Source organism: Plectropomus leopardus, chromosome 5 (genome assembly GCF_008729295.1).
Source record: "Plectropomus leopardus isolate mb chromosome 5, YSFRI_Pleo_2.0, whole genome shotgun sequence".
Taxonomy (NCBI): domain Eukaryota; kingdom Metazoa; phylum Chordata; class Actinopteri; order Perciformes; family Serranidae; genus Plectropomus; species Plectropomus leopardus.
In genome coordinates, this window is record NC_056467.1 from 17,146,237 (window position 1) to 17,162,632 (window position 16,396).

Genomic DNA, 16,396 nt, shown 5'->3' on the forward strand with positions numbered 1-16,396 from the left:
TTGAGGCTGTCACTGTGATGTACATGCTGATTTTTTATAACATTATAGGCAATAAAGAACTGTTGCACGGTGTCTAATACTTTGTTGGCATGGAAACAACTTGTGACTTCTTTAAACAGGGCTGGCAGAAGAAATTGAAAATACATTTTTACTTATATAACTCATCCATACACATTACCTACTTGTTTACTTTATTTTGTGCATTCTTCCCCATCACTTGGTTTACCAATATGGTCTTATTTATCCCTCAATTCCACAGTACACAGTTATCACACACTGTGAAATCTGTCAGAACACATCGGTGTACAAAATGGAAACTTAAGCTGTTTTTGTGACTCATATAAGAGATGTTATCTTTATAAATACTCTGAAACCTTGGGGTATCTGACTATTACCATGAAAGCAAACCAAAGCCAGATTCCTCATCTTTATCCACACCTTTATCGCTCAGATGTTCTATGCGTCTGAAACGTTTGTGTTGATGTTTACCTTTGACCTTTTATAATTCACAAACAACCTATATTTTTCACCTGGGAGATCAGCCACTGATTTTTACTGCTGGTGACGGCTCAGCCCCACTGGAGCACTTGGAGATGTTGTTGATGGATGGTACAGTATTGGGCAATCACTTTGCCCACACAGATTTTCCCCAGCCAGTCTTCAATTTAAAGCAATGTTCTTGTCTCCACCTGCCTCCCTAAACTCCTGGTTTCCTGTTCCCAAAGTGGGGTCCAGGGAATTTCAGTTCTCCATCAGAGAGTTCTCACCTCTGTATTAAAATATTTAGACAATATTTACAATGAGAGACAGTCTGAGATGTTTTTTGTTATGATGGCTTTTGCATGTATCATTATTACCAAATAAAATGATTTCCACACAGGGTGTCTTGAAGCAGATTTTCAACCAGCTTTTTATTATCACAATTTGGATATTATGTGTAAATGAATTGTAGTAAACGTCCTTCCATATTTCCACTGCTACGGTCTCCCTGCTACTCTACCAGCTCAAATCAATGTCATGCAGCAGATTTCCACTGATTATTTGGCTGTTGATGGGACTACACTTTGTGCATGCACAGTTTTGTATGCCCGTCACCACAGACACAAAAAGCATAGAGGCTGATCAAGACAGAAACCCATCCCTTTCTCTCTCTGAAACTAAGACCAAACTGCAAAACTAGGCGGTGCTGTTCAATGGAAACCATGATTTGTTACTGTGTTAGCTTTTTGTTGCCTAAAATATCTTCAGAAACATATTTAAATGCACAGTTTGGCTGTATTATGAGAATTTATAAACAGGAAATTGTAAAAACAGAGGATGTAGAAAACTGAGATCAAATGTAAAACTAAGCAACGCTGAAAAAGGGTGCATTCTGAGAAATTCACTTGGAGAACAGGAGTACGCCCTGGTGCAAATTGGACGGTCTGTAAATGCTGTTGTACCATTAGGTTATTCAGGACACAACTTTCATGGAGCAGAAGAGCATACTGTGGGTCCTCTGTGTGGGGAGACAGTGCAGCAGAGCCAAAACTGGAGTGAATGTGTGATTAATTTAGCTGTTTGTTAATTCATGTAGAAACAGAACGCTCTGTTTCTTTGAACAGCACCGTCATCTTAGTGTAGAGTGTCAGTTTGGATTTATGAACACACCCAAATCAAAAACATGAATGAAGATTTGTTACTGTGTTGCGTATTTCTTCGCTAAAATGTCGTCAGAAACATATTTTAGCTCATTGTTTTATTGTTATTTGAGATTGTTTGTTACCAGCCAGCTGCTATATTGATTTCTATGGAAAAACTGCCAATCTTGCATTATGTCACCCACCAGCAGGAGCACCTACTAGTCTGGTGCAGTGCAATGCATTCTGGTTGTTACAGGTTTTCTACCTTTTGAGCAAAAGTAAAGGCCACAGCCCTTGTAGCACCAAATTCAAAAGTATTTGCACCTCTCTACTGAATATACTACCTGATTTTATGGGAAAACCATCTTTCCAGCAGTGAAATACTTCTTTAAGACAGATATCATAGATATGAGGTATATAAAAAAAAACACTTGAAACCCCTTCAATAACATCACCAACCCCTGAGCAATTGATACATAGCACAAGAACACTAGTAGTTCTGCCATCCATTCATTAACAGACAATCTCCAAGCTGCTCAAAGCCACTTATCACTTACATTTCATTACTGACTACTTTCAGTCGTCCTTGTAATCCTGGTGAACTTGTTCAATTTAGAGGATATTAGGAATTTGACACAGTGTCCCTTGGTGTGAAAGTGAGACACAGAGTTGTCAGGGGAGACCAGTTTCATAGGTTGTACAGAGTGGTTCAGGACAAAGACTGAAAGCCCTGTGGTGCGTACAGTGTTATCACAAGAGGAAAGAGCACAACAAGTCCACTTGTGTAGGAAGCTTGAAATCCCAGCATCCACTGAGGCAATACTGGAGTGACTGGTATTGATCGCACCACCCACAAATCCCTGCTGATGTATTATAGCCGTTTTGTGAGACAAGACTAAAATCTAACAAAGCCAACACCTTCTGACTTCTGTTTTAACCTAAATTCATTTGCCATAAAAACACATCTTTGTACCTTAACATAGGCCTCTCTAATATTATATTTCGTCCTCTGGCTCTTTGACACCTCTGCTCGCGGGAAAATGGGGATTGTTTGCACCAAAAGATGTCATTTGAACGAGTGTTATAACGGCTCCCCGCTGTATGATCCAGTTGGAGTTACCTTGCTGCCATAAAGACAACTGTAAAATTTGCCAGAAATAGTGCCCTACTGAGATCAGGGTTGTGCTGAAGAGCTTTGTGCTCAGCAGTAACAGGTGTATTACTAGTGTCTATCTAAAGAGAAAATGGAAGAATCGGGGCGAGCCACTTCTGAAATACCACACTATTTATATGTAAATTCTTTTGAACCAGTGCACTTTATGCTATAGCAAGCTGCACTGATGCTGCCCAAATCCACAGCCTGTGATTGCCTTGAAGACAGATAATACCAACATCAGATTTGTAAGACTGGGAGGTACTTTACCTGCCTTAGGCCATCTTTGCTGTTTTGCATGATCCTCAGGGCGTAGTTAGACCGTTGACCTTTGCTGTTGAATTCGATGTGGCCTGTTAGACCTTCCAATTCTACCTATCCAACACAGAGATAGCAACACGTTAAAAAAAAAACACACACACACAAAGACACCTGCTTTCCTCTCTGCTGCAACTATCACAAATATGACTGGAAGCTACATTAGCACTACTGGCTCAGTATCAGCATTTGAAAGATGTCAAATTTAGAATAATAATATGAAGACAAGACTGTAATATTTTCCATTTACTGGAAAATAGACGAGCCATTAGTCTCTCAGAGAGGAAAAGACAAACAGTCTGATATCGAACACATGCCACGTTTGAGTATTTCGATAGCCCAATCACTTACAGCCGTTTCTCCCTAATAGGAGAGCACATTTTATTCACTGACAGCTCATCTTTATCTCTCCTCCTCTATTGTCTCTCAGTGTAATGTAGAGGCGAGATAAACTGACCTGGTGGATATCTTTAAAGAAGATGAGAGTACAGACTACACATTATTATCTGCTGTCAGTAAAAACATCTTGGCTTGAAAATAACCAATTAATATGCAACATAACTGAAGCAATAATGAAGACCTCTAGGAGCCTGGCTATCTGACATTGTCTAATTAATGCTGTTTCATGCCCTCCCTGTTGTTGCAAGTAGGAGAACCAGAAAATACAGTTAAAAAACACACACAGAAACATAAAAAGGCTAGCTATTATAGCCTACTTAATGGCAAATAGTGCTCTGACTGTATCTTTGCACTTTACACTTCTGTACATGTGTATCCGTCTTCCTATGGTATAAATTTCCATTTCCCTGCTCTTGCTCTGTTGACTTTTTATGTTGATATAATATTGAAAATGTTCTTTGTATTCTGACAAATGTTTTTATGTGATCCCAGGCTGCATATTAAACCTTTATTTGTGAGCTTTATAAGCTATTTGCTCATTTTTCCCCCAGTTTACATTTTTTGTTTTTGTGTTTTTTCAGTTTCTGAACTTTTTGCTATCGCTGTACATTTTACGTTAATGCAGTGTTTTCACGGACAGCCGATAATAAAGTGAACAACATAATTATTAGTGAACAATAGAGTGGCTGGGGGGTAGATTTTGTTTTTGTTATTGAGTCAGGCTGGCTGTTACCCCCTTTTCCATCTGTATGCTACACTTAAGTAAACAACTTCTGGCTTTTCCTTCAAGGTAAAGTAAGCAGCAATCACTCCTGTCATCTTATGTTCACGATGTCCAGCAGAGGCAATCTTACCATCCTCAAGTAATTCATGAGGCTGGTGCCGTGCTCCCAGATCTTGGAGGACTTGCAGGAGAGCTGTGTGGCGCCAACATTCTGGCTACGGTTCAGCTCCTGGACCGCCGCCACCACCGCGTATACCGCATCAAAGAGCAGAGCTGAGGAGAGCTGCAGAGGAAGGGAGAAGGTGAAGACATTATGCATTCACACTCTGACACACACACTCACACACACACAAAAGCTGCAAAAATTCAAAGCTCACAACTGGCGAGTGTAACATGTCAGTAGTTAGCGGTCAGTGAGGGGTTAACCCATCCCTGGAGTGGCAGTGAGATTATTCCATTAGATCATTAGAAACACTCTGATCTGCTGACGGTGTCGAAACTACCTCTCTCTCTCTGTCTCTCTCTCCGTCTATCAGAGAGGTGCTGTCCTTCCTACTCTTATCCCCAATGAGGCTGGCACACCCTGACCATTCCAATTAGCGCCTGCTTCCCCCAGCGAGGGCCAGAAAACAGTGGGAGAGGCAGCTCTTCCTCTCATCACCGCTGTACAAACAGCTTCCTCGTCTCTACCTCTGCATCCTGCTATGTACATTTGATTAAAATGCACGATGCCCTGCATTAGAGGCTGGGGGAGAGGCTGAGATTCAGTGCGGTACATCTGTGTAATCGAAATGGATTTAAAATGGCCCTGATGTGTGGCGGATATTGATAAAGGGAGGGATTGAGATGCACTGTAAATTTAGGAGACCAAAGAGAACTACAATAGGCCATTAAACTGCAAATCTGTGATGTATTACAACCTTGAATTGGCTAACATAATTGGTGGATTGCACATTAAGAGCAATATGGTGTACACAAACAGCCTGTGAAGACATTACAACCACAAGGCAGTGCATTTTAGGTTTGACATATGGGGATAATGTCTCGGTGGATGTTAAGTCATCATTAAAAGATGAATGTACAAAGTGAAACAGTGTCTCTGATTATATAACACTTGTATGTAATGATATCTGAGCTAATAATGCTGTGACATTTGTTTATATTTGCCTCGCTCTGGAAGTCTTTCTTCGTTCACTGATATTCTCTGTAGCATATAAACCAGGTGGATCCAAAACTTAATATTACATACTTATAGGTCTGGATCTTCCATAAATTTTGTTCATGGCATGGACCCTGTCTACACATATACAGATATTTTTTAAACTGATCTTTTCCTTTATGTTTTGGCCTCTTGTCCACATGCAAACAAAGTTTTAGGTCACTCAAACTGAGACTTTTTCAAAACTTTGTATTTGCATGGATGTGTAAAATGGAACTACTATATAACGACAATTTGCGCATGTCCATTGTGTCCATTGTGTAATGAGCATGCACCTGAAACCATGACAACTGCAGACAGCTGGTTTGTTTTTGTTTTGTTTGCACTGCTTAGTCTACTGACTATTATACTTTACACTTCAACTTAGTACTGCTGCAACATTTCACAGACAAATGAAGACGTGCGCTGCGCTGTATGTTATTGGCTCCAGTTCAGCGTCCACGGTTTTAAAGTCCACCAGAAATAAGGGCTTTGGACCAGGACCTGTCAACCCAATGAATGATGGAACAATTTTACAAGTAAGATGAGATGACAATGAGAAGAGAAAGGTAAACCTTTGTATGTTCAGAGCATCACTCGTATGTTTGAGTGAGATCCTCTGTCCTGATACTGAAATAGTCTTAACGTTGATGTGTTTTGCAAATGGTGATGTTACCCTGGCCGCTTTATTAACTTTGAGGTGAGGGCAGGTCTGCATCAACTAAGGCAAGTAAGTGTTCAGAGTCGTTTTTGAATTCTAGCGTCTACAGAGATATTTTGTAAATTATGTGTAAAGAATTATTTTTAAAACAGAGTGGGACAGTATTCGTTTTAAAAAAACTGTCCCTATGCATGAAGACAGGGCATCGGAATATAGGAGAAAATTTTCTTCTATGGGCCAAATAGTTAAAATCAATGATTTTTTGCTGTAGACCCATCGTCTCAGCATATGATACAAAGAATCTTGATGACATGCGGAATCGCATTGAAAAGAGCCTGAGCAAAAACACCTCACAAAGTTTTGCATGCTTCAGCAGGTCTGACAATCTAAATCTCGGTATAGCAGCTCCTCTGTTTCAGGTATACTCACTATGTACACTAACGTGAGCTGCTTTCATTATTTCAGGCCTGTTTTACAAAATTAATATTGAGTCTTTTACACTTTTGGTTTTGTTGACGCACACAATACAGTCACGTCTTGGGTGCCTGGTGATATTTTAGATTCAAACAATTGAAACATAAATTACTAAAAGATAATTACAGACAGCATAATTTGTCATACAATATTTTTTTCCAATGAACTCGTTTTCAGAAGAACTTTTCTGATCAGTTGGCACGGTGAATGCCGTCTTTATCTTTGAATGCATTAAATGTCTACAAATCTAAAGAGGTCACTTGTATGCATTTGTTGTACATATAAGCCCCACAGTTACATGTCCTCCAGACCTAATTAACGCTAATAAAAAGACAGCATATTATCTATGTGCATGTTTAAATGAGTTAATCACTTTCTTGCTCTGCCGTCATCAGCCTTTATTCTCTCTAGTTATTAGCTAATTAGTCACAAGTCCTAATTGCCGTGGGCTCAGACTTATCCAAGTGACCTGCTGTGCGCAAAACACAACATTTTTTCATGCTGTGTTCAAACTATTCTTAACCTGTTTCACCACCCGGCTTGTGTGAAGCAGGAGGGGGTGATCAGTGTGCGTTTGTGTGGGTTTTTTTACTTTCTCTTAACTTCAAACAGAGAGAGGAATTCATTCATTAATTGCCTTTGCTGAAATTCTGCTTCCTAATGAAGCCCTAGAGAAAATTTATTTTTTTTCTTTGCACCCAGACATGTTGTACTTGTTAGGTCTTGTTGTATTTGTTAGCAGTAATTTCTTTTTATTTACCAGATGTTTAAAAAATGAGACAAGAACAATTCTATTTGAATTACTTTAAAAAGTCTGAGGTAAGATACATTTCACATCATATTATGTGTATAATCATGTTGAAATGTTACCTTCTGAATTTTTATTAACCAATCATTAGTTTCCTCTGTTGCCATTATATTATTATTGCTATTTGTTATAATATATGTATATTTATACTGCTTCATATTGATGGTTAAATATTAATTTATATATAACAGTATATGTTATAGGTCCAATGTGTATGATTAAGGGGGATTTGGTGGTAGAAATGGAATATAATACAATTGGTATGTTTTCTTTTAGTGTATAAACACCTGAAAAACACATACGCAAACTGTGTAATTATTCTTATATATTATTTTATGATTATACTATGTCACATATATACTTATATTGGCCTGTATACATATAGTATATGTACATATCTATATGTATCTATAAATCTACTAATCCTTTATATTTGCACTGAGTAACATTAACGTCCAGATTTTTACCATTTAATGTATAAAAATATGTAGATATATCAATATCTTTACAGTAAAAATACTATACTCATGGACAGAAGTGACATTTTTAACTAGTTTCTATTTTTTTTAGTTCCTTATTTATCACTCAATCACTGACCCCTTTATACATACTGTAAATAATACAGTACGATTTTCTTTACTGGACTCAGAGATCAGGAATTCAATCTAACAGCTGCTGAAGTTTTTCTTGTTACAGTCAGATGCGTTTTTTTATGAGTGACACTTCTGGACAATTGGGCGAGGGAGCTTATCCTTGAGGGGCATTACTGGGGAGTGAGATAAAACTCATAAAGTTTGGTCTCATAAACAAGCGCTCATTTACGAATAGGTGGCACTCATCATATTTATGAATGCCATTTATTACATTTTATGTGCTGAATCTGACATAGAAAACTCAGATAAGCCTATCTCATAAAAATATATATGAGAGTGTTATGCTGACAGTACCAAAGTTCAAACATTAGGGCCAATTTTTCTGTCTAGCATGGTTGGCTTAATGTAAAAAAGCTACTGAGGCAGCATGAGATTAACTATCTTCATTCAAGTACCTTAAAATACAAAGCTGCAACTTCAGTCATTCGTAAACAGTAGCGTGGTGATTTGAGGCTGTTTTGAAGTCATTCAAATATGCAGAGCAGGGTGCGTTTAATGTTGAGCTACAAACAATGTTTAGATGAGAGCAGCGAATGATTTAAGGGGGGGGTGCAGTGACGGTAAGTCGCTCTTTTGCTTTGCATTTCCTCTGAAGGAACGTTAACAAGGAGGATGCCATTATAAATGTAATAAGGAAGGTGGCAAACGGTGCTAATGAGCTGTCTGGGAAACAACAACTGCCTACAGCAACACCTGCAATTACAACAGTTAACCGGATAAATGTCATCCCTGTATATTTCAGAGGCATTTTTGTGACTTTTGTGTTTCAGTGGGTGAGTTTGAGATACAGAAGAGTAATGCCTTGGAAGACCCTGTTTGGATATGGGTTAGGAAATAAGTAAAAAAAGGTTAATCCATTTTTCTTACAAGGGTAACGTAGTGTACTCACTGTGTCTGTGTGTATGTGTGTGTGTGTGTGTGTGTGTGTGTGTGTGTGTGAGCGAGAGAGAGATCATGTACGTGTGTACTTACTGGGGTGCCAGCGAAGGGTGCGTGGTCACAGTTCTCTTGCCAGGAGCGGTTGAGGCTTAGCACAAAATCCTGGAAGAAGGGATGAGTATTGTTGAAGACTGAGAAACCCACGATGTTGACTCGTTGGTCAACCACGTCGTCCAGTCGGAGTAAAGAGAATTCCTGCAAGGCAAAGTGACAGAGAGAGGCAGAGCAGAGAGGATTATTTGGTGAATTAGGCACATGCTCATAGACCCCAGGTGGTGCTTAAGCACCTGCCCTTTTGACCTCTGACTGGATAAATGCCTTTTTATATGAAACCCCTAAAAACCTGGAGCAACATCACCTCTCTTGTGTTGCTTTAAGATGCCTTTCACAATTATTTAAAACTTGTAACCCAAGCAAATTGGTGCAATTTCTTTCAAAAACATGGGAAAAAAAGCTAATGAGCAACACTTTTAAAAAATATATATATTATTATGATTTTCATTTTTTAAATTAATTTTCAGGTCATCTTGTATTTTTTACTACTATACTGATAATTTTTGGGTCATTTCTTCTTATGTTGCTCATTGCTGTCTACCCATGTTTTTGGTTACAAATGTTAAAATCTTATTTTGAAGATAATTAAGAATAATAATGAGACTATTTATAAAAAAAAAAAGAAAGAGGAGAAGAAAAAAAACGTACGCCTACTTTATAGTTTTTGGGAAAGGGGAGCAACGGAAAGGGATGCAAAATAAAGTGAGGAGAGGAAAATGCACTTGATTGTTGCAGCTAAACGTACGCCTACTTTGTAGTTTTGGGGAAGGGGTTTGTTTGTTTTGTTTTTGTTTAGAGGACAGAGTTTTTTGATTTTGTGATTTTTTTTTGATTCTTTGTTGCTGCCTGTTATAATTTATTGCTAAATGTAGAAATTGAATGTGAATGTGCAGCAGCTGCCAGGTGCATATAGATGTTGAGACCCCTCATATGTAAGTTAGACAGACATTTCCCCTGCTCATAAATGTGCGCATGACACGCAGCTGGATTACGTCAGCTGAGAACACGGCCGGACAGGACTGATCGTGGATTTATTGCGGACGGCCAGATGGCACATGCTGCATGTGCATAAAATGTGGCACGATGGTGTCAGATTAAAATGCTACCGGTATCAATGTGATATAAAGAACGTGAGGGTATCTGTGGGGTGTTAACCCAGACTTTGAGTCCGGTGTTCACTTCCACTTTGAATGCAATGTTTTTTTCTACACCTACCCATGTGCCTCTTTCCCCTAATCCTAACTATCTGTGACATTGTTGTCTAAACCTAACAATCCCTGCCAGCATGTGCATTTGTTGACATCCCACTGTTGGTTGCCAAGTGCTGTTATTGCCTAAACATAGCCACATGCACCGTCATCCCACGATGTGAATTTGTTGACATCACAGTAGCAGCATCCTGGAGCGTAAACACACAGCAGGATTCCAAAAATGTTGTTGTTGTTGTTGTTAAGACGGAGTCACACAGAAGTCCACTGACAAAGCTGCAATATGGGAAAACTTGTATGAGAAAGTGTTGTATATATTTAACCATTTCTGTTGCTGGTAGACACATATAAACCGCCCAGCAGGGTGCACTTTACAAGAGCACAATATAAAATTTCTCACACGTGCCTAAATAATATTTATGTGACGGGTGCCCTTTTACTTGAGTAGCTACAGTGAAAAATGCACTAACGTTTCATGAACCTGATTTAGATGGGAGTTGTCATATTATGCCATAATCTGCCATAATCTACTTTAAATAACACCAAATTATACATCGAATCACTGTCAAGGTAAAAAAAAACTGTATGTTAATCAAGTATGTTTACATCTGATTTAATCAGCTTCACTTAGTTTTCATCAACTCACATAATTCCGGCTGATTGATATGAGAAAGCTGCAATTTGTTAATTCCCACCATTTAGCTATGCATCACTGCACAAAGTCATGCATTTGGCACCGTCCATATGCTATTCCTGACATACAGGTCATTGTATGAATACTGGATTGCAATGTTAAGGGACTAGAATTACAGAGAGACGGATAGAGAGAGCCTGAGACAGACTGGAGACAGGAACTGTGGGAAAAAACGAGGACACTGAGACCGATAGATAATTGAGAAAGTGAGATAGAAATCCATGGCATATTAAAATGCTCCAGGTTAGGAGCAAAAGAAAATGCAGGCATTTGTTATTTGGCTCTTTTTGCTCCGGGGAGAAGCAGGTTTTTCCGCCTGGGGAACAGCGGACAGGGGACAGGCGGAGATAGAGATTGAGGAAGAGTAGGAAGACGGGTGGTGGGAGTGGGCATGGACGTTTCCTGAAGGTTAATAGAGGTGTCAGAACCTGGTACCCCCTCAGGTGGCAGCGTTCGCCTAGCAGCCTGTTTTGCCAATCCGGCTTATGACAGCTAGACCAAACCCAGTCAGTCTGTCTGTCTGTCAGCAAGGCCAGCAACGCTGAAGATAACAGGGGTTGGAGGGGATGGTGAGGTAGAAAATAAAAAAGTGTGGTGTGGAAAGAGGTGGCAGGTGACGCACCGGTGTTGTTGGAGATGGAGACAGAGCAGAGAGCAGGGAGAGAACAAATAGGAACCATGCGCACGTGCACGTATATCAGTTACAATTGTCAACAGGTAGGAAAGAGAACCAGAAGAGAAGTTAGAGGCGTGTATGAACTAGAGTTACTACCACAGGGTTGTGTGCTTCCGTTAAGCAGTCAAGTTGCGCTTACAGTTTGCTTCACACTCATTATATCCTATTAGACATTTGTGTGGAATTTTAATATATTAAATCTTGAGTTAAGGCCAAAAACATGTTTTATAAGGTCACAGTGATCTTGACCTTTTACCTTCAACCCCTAAATTCTAATCATTTCATTCTTGAGTCCAAGTGGATGTTTGTGCCAAATTTGAGGAAACTCCCTCCAGGCCTCTTTTAGAAATTGCATTCACAAGAATGAGTGACCTTTGAACTCCTAATTCGAATCGGCTTATTGTTTAGTCCAAGTGAATATTTGTGTCAGATTTGAAGAAAATTCCTCAAGGTCTTCTTGAGATATCGCGTTCACAAGAATGAGACAAACGCAGGGTCAGAGTGACCTTGACCTTTGATCCATGACCCCCATATTCTAATCAGGCCAACCTGGAGTTGAAGTGCCAAATTTGAAGAAATTCCCTTGAAGTGCTTTAAAGATATTGTGATCACAAGAACACAGAGAGACACAAAGGAGGTAACAGTGACCTTGACCTTTGACCATCAAATTCTAATCAGTTTATCCTTGAATCAAAATGGACCTTTTTTTCTTATTTGAAGAAATGGTGTGGTGTTTTTTGAAATATCACTTTCAAAAGAATGGGACGGACAACCCGAAAACATAATGTGTCAGACTATGGCACCATGCATAATAAAAGAAACCAAAACTAGTAGGAAAACAATTATTTTTCAATTGAAAACATTCATCAAAGCGCCTACTAACTACTCATTTAGACCTCATGCTATGTAGAAACCCACCACGTGTGTGGTATTTGCTTTAAAGATGGCCCAAAATCTTACTTTTGAAAAACAACCAAAAAAACATATTTCACTCAGCCAAAGGCAAATCTTAACAGTCTCCTGGAGATATCAAAGCTTACAAAGTCTACTGCACAGCTACGCCCAAACAGAAAAATGAAAAAGAGAAAAATGGCCTTTTTCATCTGTAAGAGGAAAATGGATGAGAGGGGATTAGGCAAATCAGATAATGGACGCTCAGACAAAAAGAGGGAATAGGTCAGTGAATTAAATAACTGATAAGCAGGTAGGTGGAAAAAGCTCTCAGACCAAGAGGAGCATGAGTCACTCCACTGTGAAGACACCAGTGGGTGACTGCACTGATACAGACTCGGAGCAGAGCAGGGCAGGAGGAAGCAGTGGATATTGACTGTGAGTGGGAGGCCTATTATCCCCAGACTGTGCCAACCTTTCAGGAACCGGAAATCCCAAATGTTTAGCTTTGCCAGTGAGCAGCAGAGCACCTCTGCTGCATGTTTAAAAGCAAATAATTCTGGTAAACTCTGCTAATATATTCCAGGTAAGTGTGGAGATGGTCAACACAAGCTAAGAGGATATCAGGAAAGAGGTGAGTGGGAGAGTTGGGGCGCTGCAAAGCGAGGATAGAGATATGTGTGAGATTTGTGAATAATACCTGTCCTGGGCAGCAAGATCTCTCCAGCAGAAAGGAACTGTGGGTCTATCTGCAAGTGGTGTGCATTTATAAGCAACACAAACTAGAGACCATCTTGTGATGGGATTGCAAAATGAAGCAATGCTCTCTTCCATACTTTCTACCCTGCTATTTCCAGCACCGTTGCTCAGACTAAACCAACTTTAACCTCAGCCTTCATTTTGATCTAAACTCCACATCTGTAAAGTGTTTGCATCTTGCACGGTTTGACACCATCACAGTGACTAAATCCATCCACAGACAGACAGAGAGATGTAGACACAACAAAACAACAGCAAAACACTCGCTTCCAAAAGGTGTCACCTTTCTCCTGCAGCATAACCCCACCGTGTGCTTGGGTTGAAATCACGGTAGCGGCACCCCAGAACGTCAAAAGCAGACGCAGGAGGATACCTAGATCGTAATATGTAGACGCTGAAGTCCACTGCAAAGTGGCAATACGTGACAACTTGGCATGAGAACATGTTGAACCTACATAACTAAGTTATGAAACATCATTTATAGTGTGCCAATGCAAAGGATATCATATGAACTGTTGTATGAGGATACATTGAACACACACGCACGAACAGACTCACAAATTCAAAACAATACCAGCCACAATGTTGCAGCTGGTAAAAATCTATATTTGTGCTTTAGGACTCTGCATCTTCCAGACAAAGACTTCTCCTCCTATAACAAACTCCTTTGATTCACCTCCCACTGCCTGTAAAGAGGATGAGAGGAGATGAACATCTCATTAGTCACCATTACCACCTCAACTCCACCCACTGATGATGTTCTCCTCCTACTAAAGGTGCAGTCACAATGGATTGCCGTGCCAATTCACTGTCAGAGGGAAAAACAGTGAGATGTATTTGCCTTCAGTCTTGAATTGCCTTCATTTCTTTCACTTTGTGCTGATTGAGCTACGAAATGCAAAATCACAATCTTCAGCCACTTTAAGAGAGTCAGAGTAACTTTGACCTCTCATTCAAGAATTATAGATACTGGTTAAATAACAGTGCGATACAGTTGGGTGTAGTGTACACCAAGACTGCTATTGGTAGTGTGCTAGGCATGCTTTCAATCATACCCATGGATGCTGTTCTGCCTGCTTATCACCTCACTACGCTAGTAAATTCTCTGTCAAAATCTGGTCTGGATTGTTATTCATCCTGCTCAAATACTGCACTCTGATTGGACTGCGCAGCACCAGGACTGCAAATTTGCCTGAATCTGCAGATGGGTTTGCACTTGCACCCAATGTCACTAAAACACACCCCAAGTGTGATAAACCACAAAACAAACAAAAAGACATCTTATAAAAAATGTTTGTGAATGCAAAGAGAGTGCAAAGAGAACAGCTTACATAATTTGTGATTTGAGGCTGAAAAAGTACTGTAAAACAAATCTGAACAGCATATGTACTGCCTGATTAGCAGATGAAGCACTGAATTCTGAGGGGCTGCTAGCTGCTCTTGAACTTCATGAGACTATTCTGTTTATGACTAGAATAATGGTGTGATGGTCTTGTTATAGAAGAGGCCATCTGTTCTTTGAAACTATTCTACTAAATTTGAAAAACACAAATCTGTGAAATTGACAACCTGGCACACTGGATTTTGTGCTTTAGTTTTGAATAAATACAATACAAATAAGAGAAAGTCTCGAAGAAGAGGAGTGCTGCAAGAGGAATAACATGTTCCTCAAGCAAAGCTTGAGGAACACTTTGTCCCTATTTTAATTCTAACCATCTTTGTGATCACATCAGGAGGAAATTAAGCAATAAGCCGAGAGACGCTGTGGTATACAGTGATTTCAGAACAGCTAAAGGGGGTTGTTAGGCACGATGCCTCGGTGATGGGATGTTTTGTCAGGTGTTTTTGACGAATGGACCACATAGGCTATCTGAAGGTCCTGCCTTCATTTCTTGACTTATCAATGGAGGACTGAAACCAACAAAATAAAAAATAAATAAATAAATAAATGCCTCTATAAATAAATGAAAATGCCAAAAATACCCATTTTTATTTAATTTCCCATTTAATTTTCTACTTAATTAATCAATTTATTCATTTTCCCATTCAATTTTCCATTTAATTTATCAATTTATCCATTTTCATATTTATTTGCTTATTTATTTATTTATTATTTTCCACTTTGCATATATATTCCCCTATTTATTTAATTTCCCATTTGGTTTCCCATTTTACATATTTATTCATTCACTTTTAAATGTATTTATCTGTGCAATTATTTATGCATTTATATATTATTTTCCCTATTTGCCTCCCCATCCATTTATTTCCTCATACATATTTACCTCTTTTTCCTTGTCCACCTGCATTTCCACAGGCATTTACGCAAATGAGGGGGGCTGGCCTATGTGCCATGGGAGTGTCAACTTTTCACCTATTGGTTAATCAACAGCAATTTTGGCATTTTCATTTATTTATGTACACACTTATTTATTTATTTTAGATTTGTCAGTTTCAGTCCACCAAAGTTATCCAACTCTTTGATTTCTCTCAATAATTTCTGCATGTCTTCTCTATCCTGTCCATCTCTTTCAAACATTTATCCACACTTAGCCCAGCCAGTAAATCAAAATTCACAACTAAACTGAACATTTTGAAACAGTCAGCCCCTTAAAACCTGAGCTAATTGGCTTAATTTTTTCAAAAACATGGGAAGAAGGCAATGAAAAACTGAAATTTACCTAAAAATTAGCATGAGATTTGCTAAAAAAAAGCACTAAAAGTATTTTTTAGTACCTAAAAAATGCCAAAAAGAAAATTCAAAGATAAACACGAAAAATAACCTTTTTCATCATAACTGTTTTTTTTAATCATTTTAATTAATTAATAAATTAATTTTAAAATATCATCCAAAGGTTTAAATACTTGTGAAAGATATCTGAATGCAGCACAAGAAGAGTGATGTTTCAAAGGCTCACCATCACCATTAAGAAAACACAAATTTTTACAAGAAAACATGATTGATGTGCGAAACTTAAAAGCTAAAAGTTAAAAGCTAGCTGGCCAAATGCATTCAAAGGCCATTTAAATATGTATGTAGTCCTACAGGGCCACACTAAATTTATAAACACATATGATGCAAGGATTATAGATTTTGATAGTATGAAAAACCACAGTTATCACGGTTTCACGATTATTACAAGAAAATTACACTCACTCACAAAC

The 16,396-nt window shown here is 38.8% G+C and overlaps 1 protein-coding gene across 1 annotated transcript in view; it reads right to left on the bottom strand.

Annotated features, from left to right (window-relative positions):
* Positions 1–16,396, bottom strand: part of grik4 (glutamate receptor, ionotropic, kainate 4) — a 194,856-nt gene that overhangs the window by 65,270 nt on the left and 113,190 nt on the right. The window contains exons 7-9 of the mRNA XM_042486419.1: positions 8,983–9,144; positions 4,347–4,499; positions 3,046–3,150 (exon numbers count right to left, since the gene is read on the bottom strand). Coding sequence (XP_042342353.1) covers positions 3,046–3,150; positions 4,347–4,499; positions 8,983–9,144 — 420 coding nt within the window. The remainder of the gene's footprint in view (positions 1–3,045; positions 3,151–4,346; positions 4,500–8,982; positions 9,145–16,396) is intronic.